Source organism: Grus americana, chromosome 3 (assembly GCF_028858705.1).
Source record: "Grus americana isolate bGruAme1 chromosome 3, bGruAme1.mat, whole genome shotgun sequence".
Lineage (NCBI taxonomy): Eukaryota > Metazoa > Chordata > Aves > Gruiformes > Gruidae > Grus > Grus americana.
In genome coordinates, this window is record NC_072854.1 from 117,542,490 (window position 1) to 117,556,486 (window position 13,997).

The 13,997-nt window shown below is 42.2% G+C and overlaps 1 protein-coding gene across 1 annotated transcript in view; it reads right to left on the reverse strand.

The window, feature by feature from the left end:
- PCSK2 (proprotein convertase subtilisin/kexin type 2) overlaps positions 1-13,997 on the reverse strand; it is a 108,756-nt gene that overhangs the window by 80,301 nt on the left and 14,458 nt on the right. Inside the window, exon 2 of the mRNA XM_054821047.1 lies at positions 7,364-7,468. Within this exon, the coding sequence (XP_054677022.1) occupies positions 7,364-7,468 (105 nt within the window). The remainder of the gene's footprint in view (positions 1-7,363; positions 7,469-13,997) is intronic.

The window sequence follows — 13,997 nt, forward strand, 5'->3', positions numbered from 1 at the left end:
ACCAGTATCTGCAGAGGGTCTAAGTATCATAAAAGCAAAATGCTTCATTTAAGTCTTGAATTCTCTTGGCAATGAGACAAACATCAGATGATCTAATACATACAGCTGACTACAGTTTTCTCAAGAAAATAAGTTGTTTTTTTTTTTTTTTCTTATAACTCTTGCCAACTGGCTTCATTACGAATTAGAAATACAGATTCTTAGGAAAGGGACCTGAGCTGTATAGGAAAGCAAAACAAATATTGTTCAAGATGATATCCCCCGAGAAAGTTATTAACGTAAGAAACAGGCTTCCCCCTGTGACCTGGAACAGACTCTTGAAAACCCTTCCTCAGATACACTGGATAAAGTATAAGATGACTTACGCCAGAAACAGATAAACCAGGGATCCATTCGTGGAAGACACTGCCTGTTTCCTGCACGATATGCTTCACGTTGTCAGGATGATTTACGACAAAAACATCTTCAGTTCTTCTTTGGTGAACGAGCTGGCAATGCAGCTTCAACCAACAGTGTGCAGATTTGAGGGCGGCTGGGTTTTTTCCCAGCATTGGAAAAGAGACATTTCCTCTAATGAGTTTGCCTTGGCTGTTCAATATTTATTACAGGTACTTAAGTGGAGCTTTTATTACTTAATGTTCCATTTCCTTCCAAAAGGATAACACCGATGCTCGTGTAACGCTGCCCTATAGTCTCATAAAGTTGATAGCAGCTCCAAACTTTTCCTGGGCATAATCCCACCAGCATGCTAGGCCCATGATACCATATATTAGGGCAAATTTCTAAACAGACTTCACTGGGAAGTCTGTCTTCTCTACCTTTTACGAATTTACATAAAAAGAGCTGAAAACACAAAGGGCTTTTTGTCTTGCTATTCCCTCCTGTCTCTCTATCCTACCACACACATCCATACCTCCCTGCACAAGGCCGAGTGCAAGGTCCTGCACCTGGGTTAGGGCAACCCCCAGGATCAATACAGGCTGGGGATGAAGGGATTGAGAGCAGCCCTGCCAAGAAGGACTTGGGGGTACCGGTGAATGAAAAGCTGGACATGATCGGGCAATGTGCGCTCGCAGCCCAGAAAGCCAACTGTATCGGGGTCTGCATCAAAAGAAGTGTAACCAGCAGGACGAGGGAGGTGATTCTCCCCCTTTGCTCTCGTGAGACCCTACCCAGAGTACTGCATCCAGCTCTGGGGTCCTCAGCACAAGACAGACATGGACCTGTTGGAGCAAGTCCAGAGGAGGCCATGAAGATGATCAGAGGGCTGGAGCACCTCTCCTATGAGGACAGGCTGAGAGACTTGGGTTTGTTCAGCCTGAAGAAGAGAAGGCTCCAGGGATACCTTACTGTGGCCTTTCAGTACCTAAAGGGGGTTTATAAGAAAGATGGGGACAAACTTTTTAGCAGGGCCTGTTGTGACAGGATAAGGGGTAATGGTTTTAAACTAAAAGGAGGGCGGATTTAGATTAGATATAAGGAAGAATTTTTTTTACAATGAGGGTGGCAAAACACTGGCACAGGTTGCCCAGAGAGGTGGTAGATGCCCTATCCTTGGAATCATTCAAGGTCAAGTTGGACAGTGCTCTGAGCAACCTGATCTAGTTGAAGATGTCCCTGCTCATTGCAGAGAGGTTAGACTAGATGACCTTTAAAGGTCCCTTCCAACCCAAACTGTTCTATCATTCTATGGAATTAATCCCTCTACTCACAAAGGGAGTTGACAGCAGGATTACAACAGCACACAGGTCAAGTGCTGGCCCTTTCCTACAGGATGGATTTTGGTATTACTGCCCCTTTGCTTTCGGGAGCAAGCAAGCTTTCTTCTCAGAGGGAAGAAACACCTTGGCATATCTTTTAAGCTTTGATCAGAAACTTATTAGGGAATGAAAGTCACTAGCACAGGCCAGGAAGCTGGGAAATCAAGATGTGGGGCACAGAGCAGGAGTGAAGATGCAAATTATAACCATTTTAATAAAAATAACTGTAAGGTGCTCTTACTGCTATGTTCCAGGGACAGAATTGCCTGTCTCCAAAGGCTGAAGAAACAAGTTACACCTCCACAGCAATTACAGAGATCTGACCAAATCTGCAAGGAAAGCTACAATGGCTCCTACCCCTTGTATGTCCAGGTCACTGCACTCTACACTCACTGGAGAACTGGGGAGAACTGAGGAAAACTGGGTTCTCCTGATCTTATCAGGAAGATTTTAATTTTTGCAAAGAGGAAGATCTGTGCTGGAATATAAGGGAGTGAGGCAAAAGGCTCCACCTTTAACCCTTCTCAAGCCTGTCATTAATGCTGCCAGAAAGAGCACTGAAAGTTGGCTTACATTACACTGCCATTGCTAAGGGCTGCTGCTTGTTAAGCAGCGGTGCTTCTCTCAAGCTGCTGGCCCCTTCCCTCTATTAAAGGTGACCACGGATGGAATAGCCAGCTCTGGTGGCACTTGGCAACCCCCAGCCTAGCATCGCAGGGCACTTCTGCCTTCACAGGTTGCAATGGAACGACCACAAGCCAGTCATGTTAAGGGGGTATGGGAGGGATCTGAGGTGAGGAATGATATAGAAGATTTTGATTTATTTAATTAAAAGCTTAGATCCTCTGCATTTACAGCTCCCTTTTCTTCCCTTGTAACAAGCAGTTTGGGAGTACTGTTAGCCCTGGACACCTAGAAACTAGACCTTGAAGAAGCTACGCATCTGCCCTCCCCAGACTCTCATACTAGCACGGGTATCAGCTAAGTCTCCCTTTCTAATCCCTTTCTGCAACATAACAATTGCCATCACTGGGATGTTTATTTCCAAAGAAGTCATCATCTAAGTGCCAAACTCACTCTCAGTGGAAGATTTTCATTTCACCTTCCCCCCTCCACACATATATATTTATTCCCCCAACAACAACACAGATGCACTCGCATATAGATATCAGTAATGGGACTCAGCTCTTCTCTGTATATTAAAGCCTCTTTCTTGAGTGGGATTAATCTTGGCAGCTGTCTGACAGGAGAGACTGTGTGGGAGGAAAATGGTTTTATCTAAAACTTGAAAGAAAGCAAAATAATCTGCGAGTGAACAAACTGTGTTTCAACTCTTGCTCCTCCAGTGAAAGACTATTTACTAACAGAAAATACCCAACAGAAGCAAAAATACAAAAGTATTGCTCTGAAAGGTAACATAATGACCACGCATTTTTTCCTTCCTTTTACTTATGTGGCTACTTTTCAAAACATTTATTAATAATACAGCTGAGTCTCTCCATAAGAAGCCAGAATCTGAGTCAGTTTTGAAAAATCAAAATGAAGCAAAACCCTATGGTTTTCCTGTAGCAATAGTGGAGCAGGAAAGGTCTCCACTTCCAATCCTGCCTGTGTTGTACTTTCAGAGACAGGAAACCTAACAAACAAGGCAGTATAAAATATCTCTGTACTTCGGATTCACTCTTCCGGAGCAATCACATTGATGAAACATACCACTGATCCTCATAATTAAAACCAAAGTTTGCTCTTACAGAAGCTGTATTTCCCACTGCTCACAGGAAAGTGCCCCTTGGAAAAGGTCACCTATACCTCTAAGGTTGTGTCGTGCCCTGCACTGCGGTGGCAGTGTGCTTTGATGTCAATGTGGACACCTTGATCCCAGTCTCTCCAATCCACCCCTGTGCTTCTCCACATCCTCCTCAGCTCATGGGCTGGCTCCATGCTCAAATCACTCAACCTTTTTTCTGACTCTGGGCTCTTGTTCCAGCCTATCTCACTTATTCTCTTCTCACCTTCACGCTGATGTCTGGTCCCATCCTACTCAGACTCATCAGCTTTATGCCGCTCTGGGCCCTTGGCCCCTGCTGTCACCCTGCTCCCAGCTGCCTCCCTGCTCCCAGCTGCCTGCACCCATGGGTCCTGGCAAGCCCTGCCTGCAGCTCCAGGGCAAAGTACAGCAGCTACTTCATGAAGTTTCCCAAGGCAAACCAAGCCTAATGGCTGACCCTTTTGTCTGAGAAATTTCAGCCAAAGCAATTAACAGATAAAAGCAGACAAAAATGCAATTTCACATGGACAATGCTGGGTATCTTATCTCATTAAAAATTCCAGCTTTAACATGTAAAAATGCTAAAGGGACTTCTCCCCTCCCCAAAATCTATTTGGTACCAAAGGTACATATGGTAAAACAACAAAATACAAGTGCACCTGGAAATCATGGAAATTTGCAACTAACACAGAAGAATTGTTTCTGAGCAAACCTCTCCTGGAAGGTTCTCTATACCTCAGAGAACGTAATTTAAATAACTGAGCAGTCTGCATTTGAAGCAGTTCAATTCACTGTGCCATTTGACATCCTGACAGCAAGGGTCCCTGAGAGGACCATACTGACAGCAAGAGCCACGGTGCTCCATGTGCCTGCTGTTCTTTCTTGAGCAGTTCAATAGCACAACATACTATATGACACTATTACATATGCTTTCGCCCACTGCCAGTACTGCTTCAGGCTTCAGCAACACTAATGTATTAAATAACATCAAATCCATCAAATTTGAGGCTGTTTCTCAGAACAAAGATTCAGTTCTCGCTGGATCTCTAGGAAGGCATTTTAATAATTATCCATTCCCACTTCCTTGACAGTGATGATGTTTAGCACACAACCGCTGTATATGTTTAGCATAGCACCAAATTATTTTGGCAAAAACATACAGCAAATTTTACACAACAAAGCTTTTTTGAGCATTTTAAAAGACATGCAGAGCATGAAAATGATGCAGCAACCTGTTTGCATAGTGCTGTGCCATCTATCTCCCTGGACTCTTGAAAAACTGACATGGCTCCTCAAGGGACTTACTTGATTAAAGAACATTAATTAATTGAGTGAACATCTGTGCTGTTTTTCAACTAATAATTAAAATTAGCTAGGAATTGTGATCTCCTTAAAAGTGAAAAGTATACAGAATAACTGCAGCCCACTTTCTCACAACATCTGGGTTAAGGCTAAGCAACTACTGCACTTACCAGAATGGTTCCTGGGAGATTTGTAAAGCCCCATGGTGGAAGTTTGCTTCCTGGCCAGCCTGACAACAGGAACATTTTATTCTTGGCTTCACGCGTTAACATATTAACCATGACAGTGCTGACATTTGTTGCTAAGAAAAATTGAATGTAAATGGTCTAGAAAGCTGCCATTAAATTTAGAAATTATTTTTGGAGTTTGAAATTAAGTACTGTCAACACAACTCATGTTTCCACTTATACGCAAATATGACAGGAATTTTAATGACTTCTCCAAACTCCACGTATAAAAGAAAGAAGGGAAATAACAGTAATGATTTTAATTGCTCTCAAACTGCATTACAAAAAGCAACCAACCTATATGGTATCATAAGAGCTCAAGGACTATCCAACAGGACAGAGTAAGGAGGAGGGCTAGGTGAGAATTCATCATGTTACATGTGGGAATGAAATGTTGTTTCCAACCCCAATGCAATCCATGAGGTCAGGATACACCTGGGATCATTCTTTTCCTCACATGGGAGATATTCTTGGTTAAACACAGGACTTTATTCCCCAACACCAAAGGAGGGAGTCAAGGGGAGCTGGAGCCATTGGTATGTGGAGATTAACAGCAAATATGAGATTTCATTGCACGTGACAGAAGCCAACTAAGAGTCTAGAGACCGCAATTACCAGATGACTGCAAAAGGAAACATCTCCGATCAAGAAGGTAGATTCATTTAAGCTGTTCTTAATAGCACTGCAGACACTTAGTCTAGGGGTAGTCAATGCAAGAGCCAGTCTGGAATTAGTACAGGAGTGCTCAGCCATGTAACGTGAGGCTGCAATGAGAATTGGTGGATTCATACAAATATCATACATATTTGTAAAATTTTCAGAGGCTTACAGAAATATTTATTTCCAGTACAGAGTCGCCTGCACAATGACCATACTCAGTAACTAGTCTGCAAGGTACTCAGTTGTACGCTTTTTCTGAATGGCTTTCAACAAGATTGGGTGGTTCAGGGAAATGAAAGACACCTCTCAGGACATTTGCTTAGCATCCACTAATTGTGAATGGTTCCTCAACAGTTTACTTTCTGGTCCCTGCTTGGTAAACAAAACAAGGGAAGCCTGAGAATTTCTCTTCAGGGCAGGCTGAATGTGTCTCTTCCTCAGAGCCCCTCACCTGCACCTGGTACCAGCTTTAGAGAAGGGGGCCAGGAAGAGGTACCTTACAGCACTGGAAGGTCAGCAGCAGCCCCAGGGAACCTGCCAGCACTCAGCACCTCAGGATGACGTGGCATGGGCAGGCAGCACCTGGGACTTGGGTGGTTCACTCACATGGCTCCCAGACACAGGACTGACCAGCCACGTGCATCCCAGTTGGACCTGGGCCCAGAACCACTTGGCATTTCCGCAGAAGTAGGAAAATTAAGCTGGGAATTCGTCAGACCTTGCTTGCTCTGGTGTCACAACAACAATTACAATCTTATTTAACCTATTTTTCTTTTCTTCCTACTCAGTTTTTCATTTTCATAGGTGTTCCAATACCATATAATATCTGGCAATAAAATTCTGTCTGGAATAAAATTGTTCACCCTTCTTTTTTTGGTCATAGTGCAGAGAGTTTAAATCCTACTGAAGGATTAAAAATAATCTATTTGCTGTCACGATATCATTCCTCAGGCTTATCTACTTTCTTCGGGCAGCAAATACACTCTTTGTGCTACCTGGCCCCACTCCAGCCCAGTAGTATACTGGTGTAAAAACTCTGAAGAAAAAATAATTTGCTAGTGCCAGCTCATAGCCTTCTGCAAAAGGGGCCTTTCCCTCCTGTCCCAGGGGTTTATGCTTCTGAAAACTGAGTGCACCACTTGCAGACTGTGAGAGCCCCTAAAACAAATACTGAAGTTTGACAGCATATACTCTCCTAGCATCTGGTATGTACAATACTCCCCAAGAAAAAATCCCAGTGTGACAGCAGAGACAACGCCACCATTCACACCACAAGGTAGTCTGGGCTGGATGAGTCACGGATGAGCAGGACATGTTGGGGGGACAACTGTGGGATGTACCCTGGATGGCTCCTCCCCACAGCAGAGAGACAGAGTGCACCAAGATGTCCTGAAGACTGCGGCATCACTGAATGTTACTGGAGAGAGGATACATCTCTGAGAATGTAAAGGTATTTGTAATAATGAAATAAAAATAAAAGCTGAGGCTGCTTGGGAGGTGTGTGCATGCAGCAGTCACCAAGCTTGAAACAAGCATGGGGGAAAAATATAGCCATAACCACAGATTTGATCATCATTGATCTCATAAAAAAAGAGTCTGTGTCACAAAGAAAACACAATAGGTGCACGTAATGATTAAACACTTACCCTGGAATCCTTTTCCAGATGAAGCTTGTGTTGAAGACTGCGTCTTCTCCTGGCTTTGGCAATGCCATTGTGATAAAAGAAGTATCCAGTATCTAAAAAAGGGAGCTGAGGAAGAGAGAGAGAAAAAAACATCATGGATCTATTGGCTGCTAATAAGGATGACATGGAAAACTTTTACCTGTGAAGCGACTCAGGAATCTAGAACAGGACTTGTGAAGAGTTACGCCAAAGGGCCAAATCACTCTTGAGAATGTCACTTCTAAGTTACTTTTGAAAACTGTGCCCAGAAGCATTAAAGTTATTTGCTACAGGTTTACAATGCATAACTTCACTTGTATACACTTGGTACTATTTTCACCTTATGTTTAAGGTCAACAGTGCCAATATATCTGAAGGACATCCCAAATCACATCAGGATTATTTCCTATTTCCTGAAAAAGCCTGAATAAAAGAACAAAATGAACTGCAAATTATTTGAAACTACCACAAACCATCCTTCAGCGTTACACTAGTGCTTTTCTGAGCCATTATAACGCACCTGAGCCGATGCCATAAGCAGGAAGGCAGAGTGCTTTCCACTCTCAGTAACAAGATGCTATTTGGAATTTCTTCTGAACACCAGGAAATGGAACATAAGAAGAATATTAAGAAAACAGACAGCTCACAGTGTCTGGGTGGGAACAGTCTTGTATAACTTTACTGTCGAAGACATTTAGGCAGCGAGCAAACACCTCCTGAAGGCTTTCCAGCCCCACCTAAGGCAGGTGCCAGGGAAGATGCACGTCCATTATTAAAAGCATCTCTCTCTGCAGGACTGGCAGAAAGTGACTGCAAGGCTAGCAGACACTTAACTCAGAGAAGGCAAAAGACCTGGTGTTGGGAGAACAACATCCCACTTCCAGCAGTCAATTAGAAAGCTTGATTTGCATCTCAAATCCTACAGCTTTTTCCCCATTCCAAATTAATAGGGAGATTCTGGTTGAATGTTTAAATCTAAGCAACTAACTGTGTATTTTTAAACTAAGCTTCTCTTTGTAAAAGTTGAAAAAAAAAATGGGCTCTTCTTGGGAAGTTACATGTTAATGCTGTGAACATTTTGACTTCAAAGGTTAGACTACCCTGCGTACAAAATCACTACTTAAAAGAGATATTCTAGAACAGTCATGACAGCCCTGTTCCTCTCCTTTTTATTATCTATACTTCATGATAACATAAGCCTCTTAGTAGGAGTTCAAAGTTCTTCACTGAAAAACTGAGACTGACATCTAGATAGAATATTAATTATAAAAACCTGGGTTGAATAAGGGTAGCAGGATCTTGCTGCCATAAAACAGATTCTGTTCCCGTAAACAGGTATATACAGCTCACAGATATAATTTTCCTTCTATGAAATTATCTCCTGTTTCATTAAATATATCACTACATCTGGTGCAATTCCACAATATATTTTGGCAAACATGTGTTGTGGTATGAAAATGGAAGATTCACAGTGAATTCTGAAAGTTTAAAACATGGTCACATTCCAAAAATGAGTTCTTTTTTTCTAGAAAGTCCTTTTTTATGTTAATTGAAACATAAAATAGTAATGAAATCAAAGCATTTCATTTTAACTTTTAAAATTCCATTGTGTATATGTAATACATAAATGCAAAGTAACTTTAAAAAAAAATCAAAGCATTCTCTCCTGATAAAAAGACCCCTTTTTAAGTGGATATAAAAGGTTAAGGAGATTTCATGAAAATCACTATGGTCCCTTGGAACTAAATTGTAGGGCTGACTGGAGAGCTTTTCTGGGCAAATAATCAGAATATTTTGCATCAGCTCCACACACAAGTGAAGAACACAACACAAGCTGAGGCAGAAGGAGAAATGAGGCTGTGAAAGCTCATGGCAGTAGCCACAGAAGTCTCCTTCACTTGATATCCGTCCTCAGAGCCACAGCTCTTAACACTCAAATTCTGTCTGGGTTGAGGTCATTTTTAAAAAAGCAGATTTATGGTTTATGTTTAAAAAGTCTAACCCTGCCATCTTTACCAACTGGATAAGGTATTTCCATAAAGCAGAGTTTGGCAATAGATCTGACTGTCCAGGAAACAGCTCTTCCCCCATGTCAGATACATTACGCCTCAAAAATACACAGGGAAAAAAAAATCTAAATAGCCAGATCAGTTACAGCTTGATATTCATCTCACCATGCTAACCATTACCATCCATCGCAAGCTGTGGTCCAATTACCCCTCTAATTCTCTCAATGAAATCAGGCTATTTTCCTTCTTTTTATCTCAGTATCAACCGTACAAATCAATTCCAGTCAAATATTGATCTTGATGTTCTTCCATTAGGGAAGAGTCTCGGCAATTTTAAAGATATCTAGAAATACACAACACATATTCACTGTTTATTTTCTGAGTAGGGTTAGTTTCCAGTGCCACTTAGAATGAAGCAATACATTGTATAGTAAACTTAAAGCCAGCATATTCAAGTCTGACCATAAGCAAAAGCAATTACTGTTAGTACAACAACGACCAGATTTATGGACAAAATTGTGAATAAGTTTGACTCGGACTATTCCGCTCTTCCCACAGATATCCCAGTAATCCTCGAGGAACTTGGATATTTCACAGTTCGCATGGTTTTCACACTCGTTCAATGAAATTGGGGGGGGGGACAGACAGGACGGCAGCTAAGTGAGGCAATACCCGAAATATGACATGATCAAACACCGTGGATCATGGATCATGAATAATTAATAGCAGAAACCAAGGGATTTGCAGGAAGAATATAAACTCTTGAGTAAATCCTTAAAATTCATGAACGTACATGCAGGAGAAGTCAGATGCCAGCAACAGGCCTAAAACGTTGCACACTTTGATAAGCATTTTGCATTGAGATCTGTGAATACCATGAGCAACCACTGAAGCGCTCCAGTTTTGATGAACTCCTGCTACTGAGTCAGTAACTCCTCTGCAGCGACCAAACGGCAGGACGCAGGTAGCTCCCAGCAGGGTTTACATTCCTGCTATTAGCTTCTCCAGGAGGTCTGCTCTGATTTGCAGCTAGAGCAAAATAGCAAATAGCAAAATGAACAGTGCATGTAATGAAGCGAAATGAAAACAGAAGGGCTCCTGTACATAAAAAACTCCAAAGTGTCAGCAGCAGTAGCTACTCTGTAATATTCTCGTTTTAAAGCTGGAATCGTATTTGAGTAAAATTCCTATTTCAGCAGCAGCAGGCTCTGCATGTAATACGAAGGAATAACGCACTCTCTCTGCCTGGTGGCTCGGATTCCTTCTGTAAGACAGGAGTAAAGCTTCCTGCCCTCAGAGAAAAAATAGCAATTATGTAAGAGAACTAATTACTGGAAAGTACTTCAACATTCAAGTGAAGAGGATTATTTAGAGTCAGAAAAGGGTCTACTATTGCCTTGATGTATAAATATGGTCCAATACAAAGCAGGACTCTCAATCTCAGGAATTGCAGGCACTTCGTTACTTGCAATATTTGTATAAAATTACTGGTGAAAAATACGTACAAGCAAAACCAGAATCACAAATACCACACAGCAAGTAGAGCAAAATCCTCTATATCCTCTTGTCTCCTCCTTTTCTTCAGATTTGCAGCCTCCTTGTGGTTATTAACAATACTATGTAAAGCAAAGATGAATCCTGTTTAACCTCCTTCCTGAAAAGGACATGGGCCAGAAAATAACTGTTAAAAATTCAGTTTTCAACTAAACGGAGGAAAGAAAAACTCTTTAGATGGAAGAGGCTTATCTAGAAAGCAAAATGTCTAGGATGTACCATTCGGTATAAAAGGAAGCAGGAAACGCTTCATATCATGCACAGTTTTAGCACCGATTCCTCCAACTCTGAGGTATCTTAGCTGTTCTGAGACTACTGCTCCACCCAAGAAGTCCAGGTCTAATTATTACTGAAATAAATTAAATTTGTGGTTCCTGGCCTTTCTACACACTCCTCCTTCCATCTGACAATCCTTCCCCAGTGAGAAAATACAGCAAGAAATTTACCCTGCGCTGCCCTAGATGCCAACCCCGGGAAGAAGGGAGGGCTGTGCACAGGCAGCTACAATTCTCCCCTGCCAGGTGTTGCTTCTGGGAACTCATTTGCTGGTATTGAAAGGGAGAAGGGGGGGCGGGGAGCGGGAAGAGACACAGTCCACTGCTGAGCCCTCAACTACTGATCTGTTCCAAGAAAGAAAAAATCAGGTATAAGGCAGCCTGTTCCTCTCAGGCACCTGATCTAGGACAGGGCAGCACACATGGCTCTCATCCCATTTTGTCTACTTGACAGAGAAAAAAAAAAAAAAATCAAACTGCACTTCTTTTTTGGTCTTGCCTTGGACAATATACACAGTGGCACTGGATGTAGTTTTGCCTATCTGAAAGCAAAGGACATCCATATCGGCTACAAAGCGGTGCAGGGGTTTAAAGAGAAGAAGCCACAGAAAGACTAAATTCAGACACTGTTCCTCATTCTAAAACAGCAGCGCTGGGGCCACCTGGGGCAGAGCCAATGCTGAAACCAACTGTAAAAGCATCAGCATCACCTGACCAGATGAGCCTATCTATAGTAAAGGTATTATGAAGCTGAAATAAATGCTTAAAAAAAAAAAAAGTTGAATAAAGCTGCCAGTGGCACCAGTACTTCACCTGGCGCTCAGTGAGAGGTCCAGCAGTCACAGCCTGTCACTAGTTTTAAGAGGTAACAAATACAACATAAAAAAAGAGGGACCTCGGCTCCCAGGCTTATCTTTAACATTAAATTTTACTGACTTGCTTCAGGGCTCTCTCTGTTCTACGTACATCTCACAAACAAATTAAGGTGCCCACAGAAAGCTGAAGAACAGATTGGATGGCCCCCTCCTGTTTTAATGGGACCGATCTCTGCCCAGTCTTCCCATGCAGCCTTTCATGCTGCATCACGTAAGACAGCATCCCTACAGTACACAGCTAGATTTTGTGCATCATTTCCAATGATTTCTCCCTAATACTGCGATATTCTAAAACCAGCTTACTTGAACCTATTGTTAAGGTTCGTCTCCCGAGTTACCAATGGGGACAACGGTCCATACCAACTTTGAGTAAAATAATTTAAAAATACAAGCAAAAGGTGTTTTATAAGAAATTACCCCAGGGTCACCTTCTTCAACCATCACCAAAATCAGCATAAATGGATCCATCAGTGAAAGAGATTTACAGAAAGCCCTCATCCAGCCAGGCTGACAAAGGCCCTCCTCAGGGCTCCTTGCCTGCCTTAGCATGAATATGTGGCCAGGCACGCGAGGGTTCAAACAAACACTGGTGCTAAAGAAACCCTTTGCCTGCTCTGAGGAAAAGAAAAAAAAAAAAAAACCAATACCCATCTCCCAAATTAAAAAAAAAAAATTAAAAAAGGTGTTGTGTTTTTTTTTTTTAAAGTACAACACAGAACATCTCCCCCCCACAGAGACCAAGCACAGCTCCTGACTTTAAAAGGGGCCATAAATCTGCACAGGTGAGCTCTTTCATCCCATTACTGCTCAGTAATTACACCAACGGAAAATACAACCTAAACCTGGCACGAGTAAATGTATTTGGAGCCTTCACAGGCCCCACAGGCCTCACTCCTTTGGTTGCCATTATAATTAAAGCACAACAAAGTGCCTCCCAGCAGAAATTAGAAACCTTTTAGAAACCTTTTCATCCCAGTTTCACCAAATGCACTGAGGATGCTTATAAATATTCAATATGAATTTTTAAACTCTCTTTCTCTCATTTTCCCTCACCCCAATTAGCATTAGAAATCGTTTTACTTTTAAATACACAGATGGGAGCCAAGTCTGAAGTCAAAGGCACTCACTCACTATAGTGACAAGGGCCACGTAAGAGTAGAGCCAGCTAGAAACACAGGCAGCCCCAGGCATCGAAATAACACAGAACAAAGCACGAACAAGAAAGGATTAGTTCCAATACTGGTGGAGAAACATGAAACAACACAGAGGACTAAAGCTGTGCCAGAGCTTACCCAATACGAAATCCAGTCCACTGTGTCCCCATGACCCCAGGCAAGGATTTCACACTTTCTCATTAGCGTGCTATAATTACTCTGAAGGCTCAGCGTAAGGATCCACACAAGCTCCAAACACCCCTAAAGACTGGCACAGACAGGTCCAGGTCCGAGTGTAATGACTCAGCCTTCCTGGCTGGTTTCTCATCCCACCTGTGTCTTATTTAGCTGCCTCCACTGAAGCCTAATCCGCTTGTCTTGGCAAATCTGGTGGGTGGAGGTGTTAGCCATAGCTTTACCACTCCCAAAATGTAAGTCTGATACTAAATCATCATCAGAAGTCAATCCTTGTGAAATCAACTGATTAATGCACAGCACAACATTTCTCGAACAATTCAGAAATGCCTGACTTAAGATACTTACATGTGTTTTCAGCTCTCTCTCATATATAAATCCAACCACCTCTTAAGGGAATCAGCAACAGGTGGTAGAAATAACAAAGGATTGTGAACTACTTGGTTGAGAGATCCAGCAGTCAACAGAAATATTGTAATATGCATAGCAACAAGGCTACCCGTTACTATTATTGGCGATATGCATATGTAAGAACATGGCAACCTTGCTTAAAA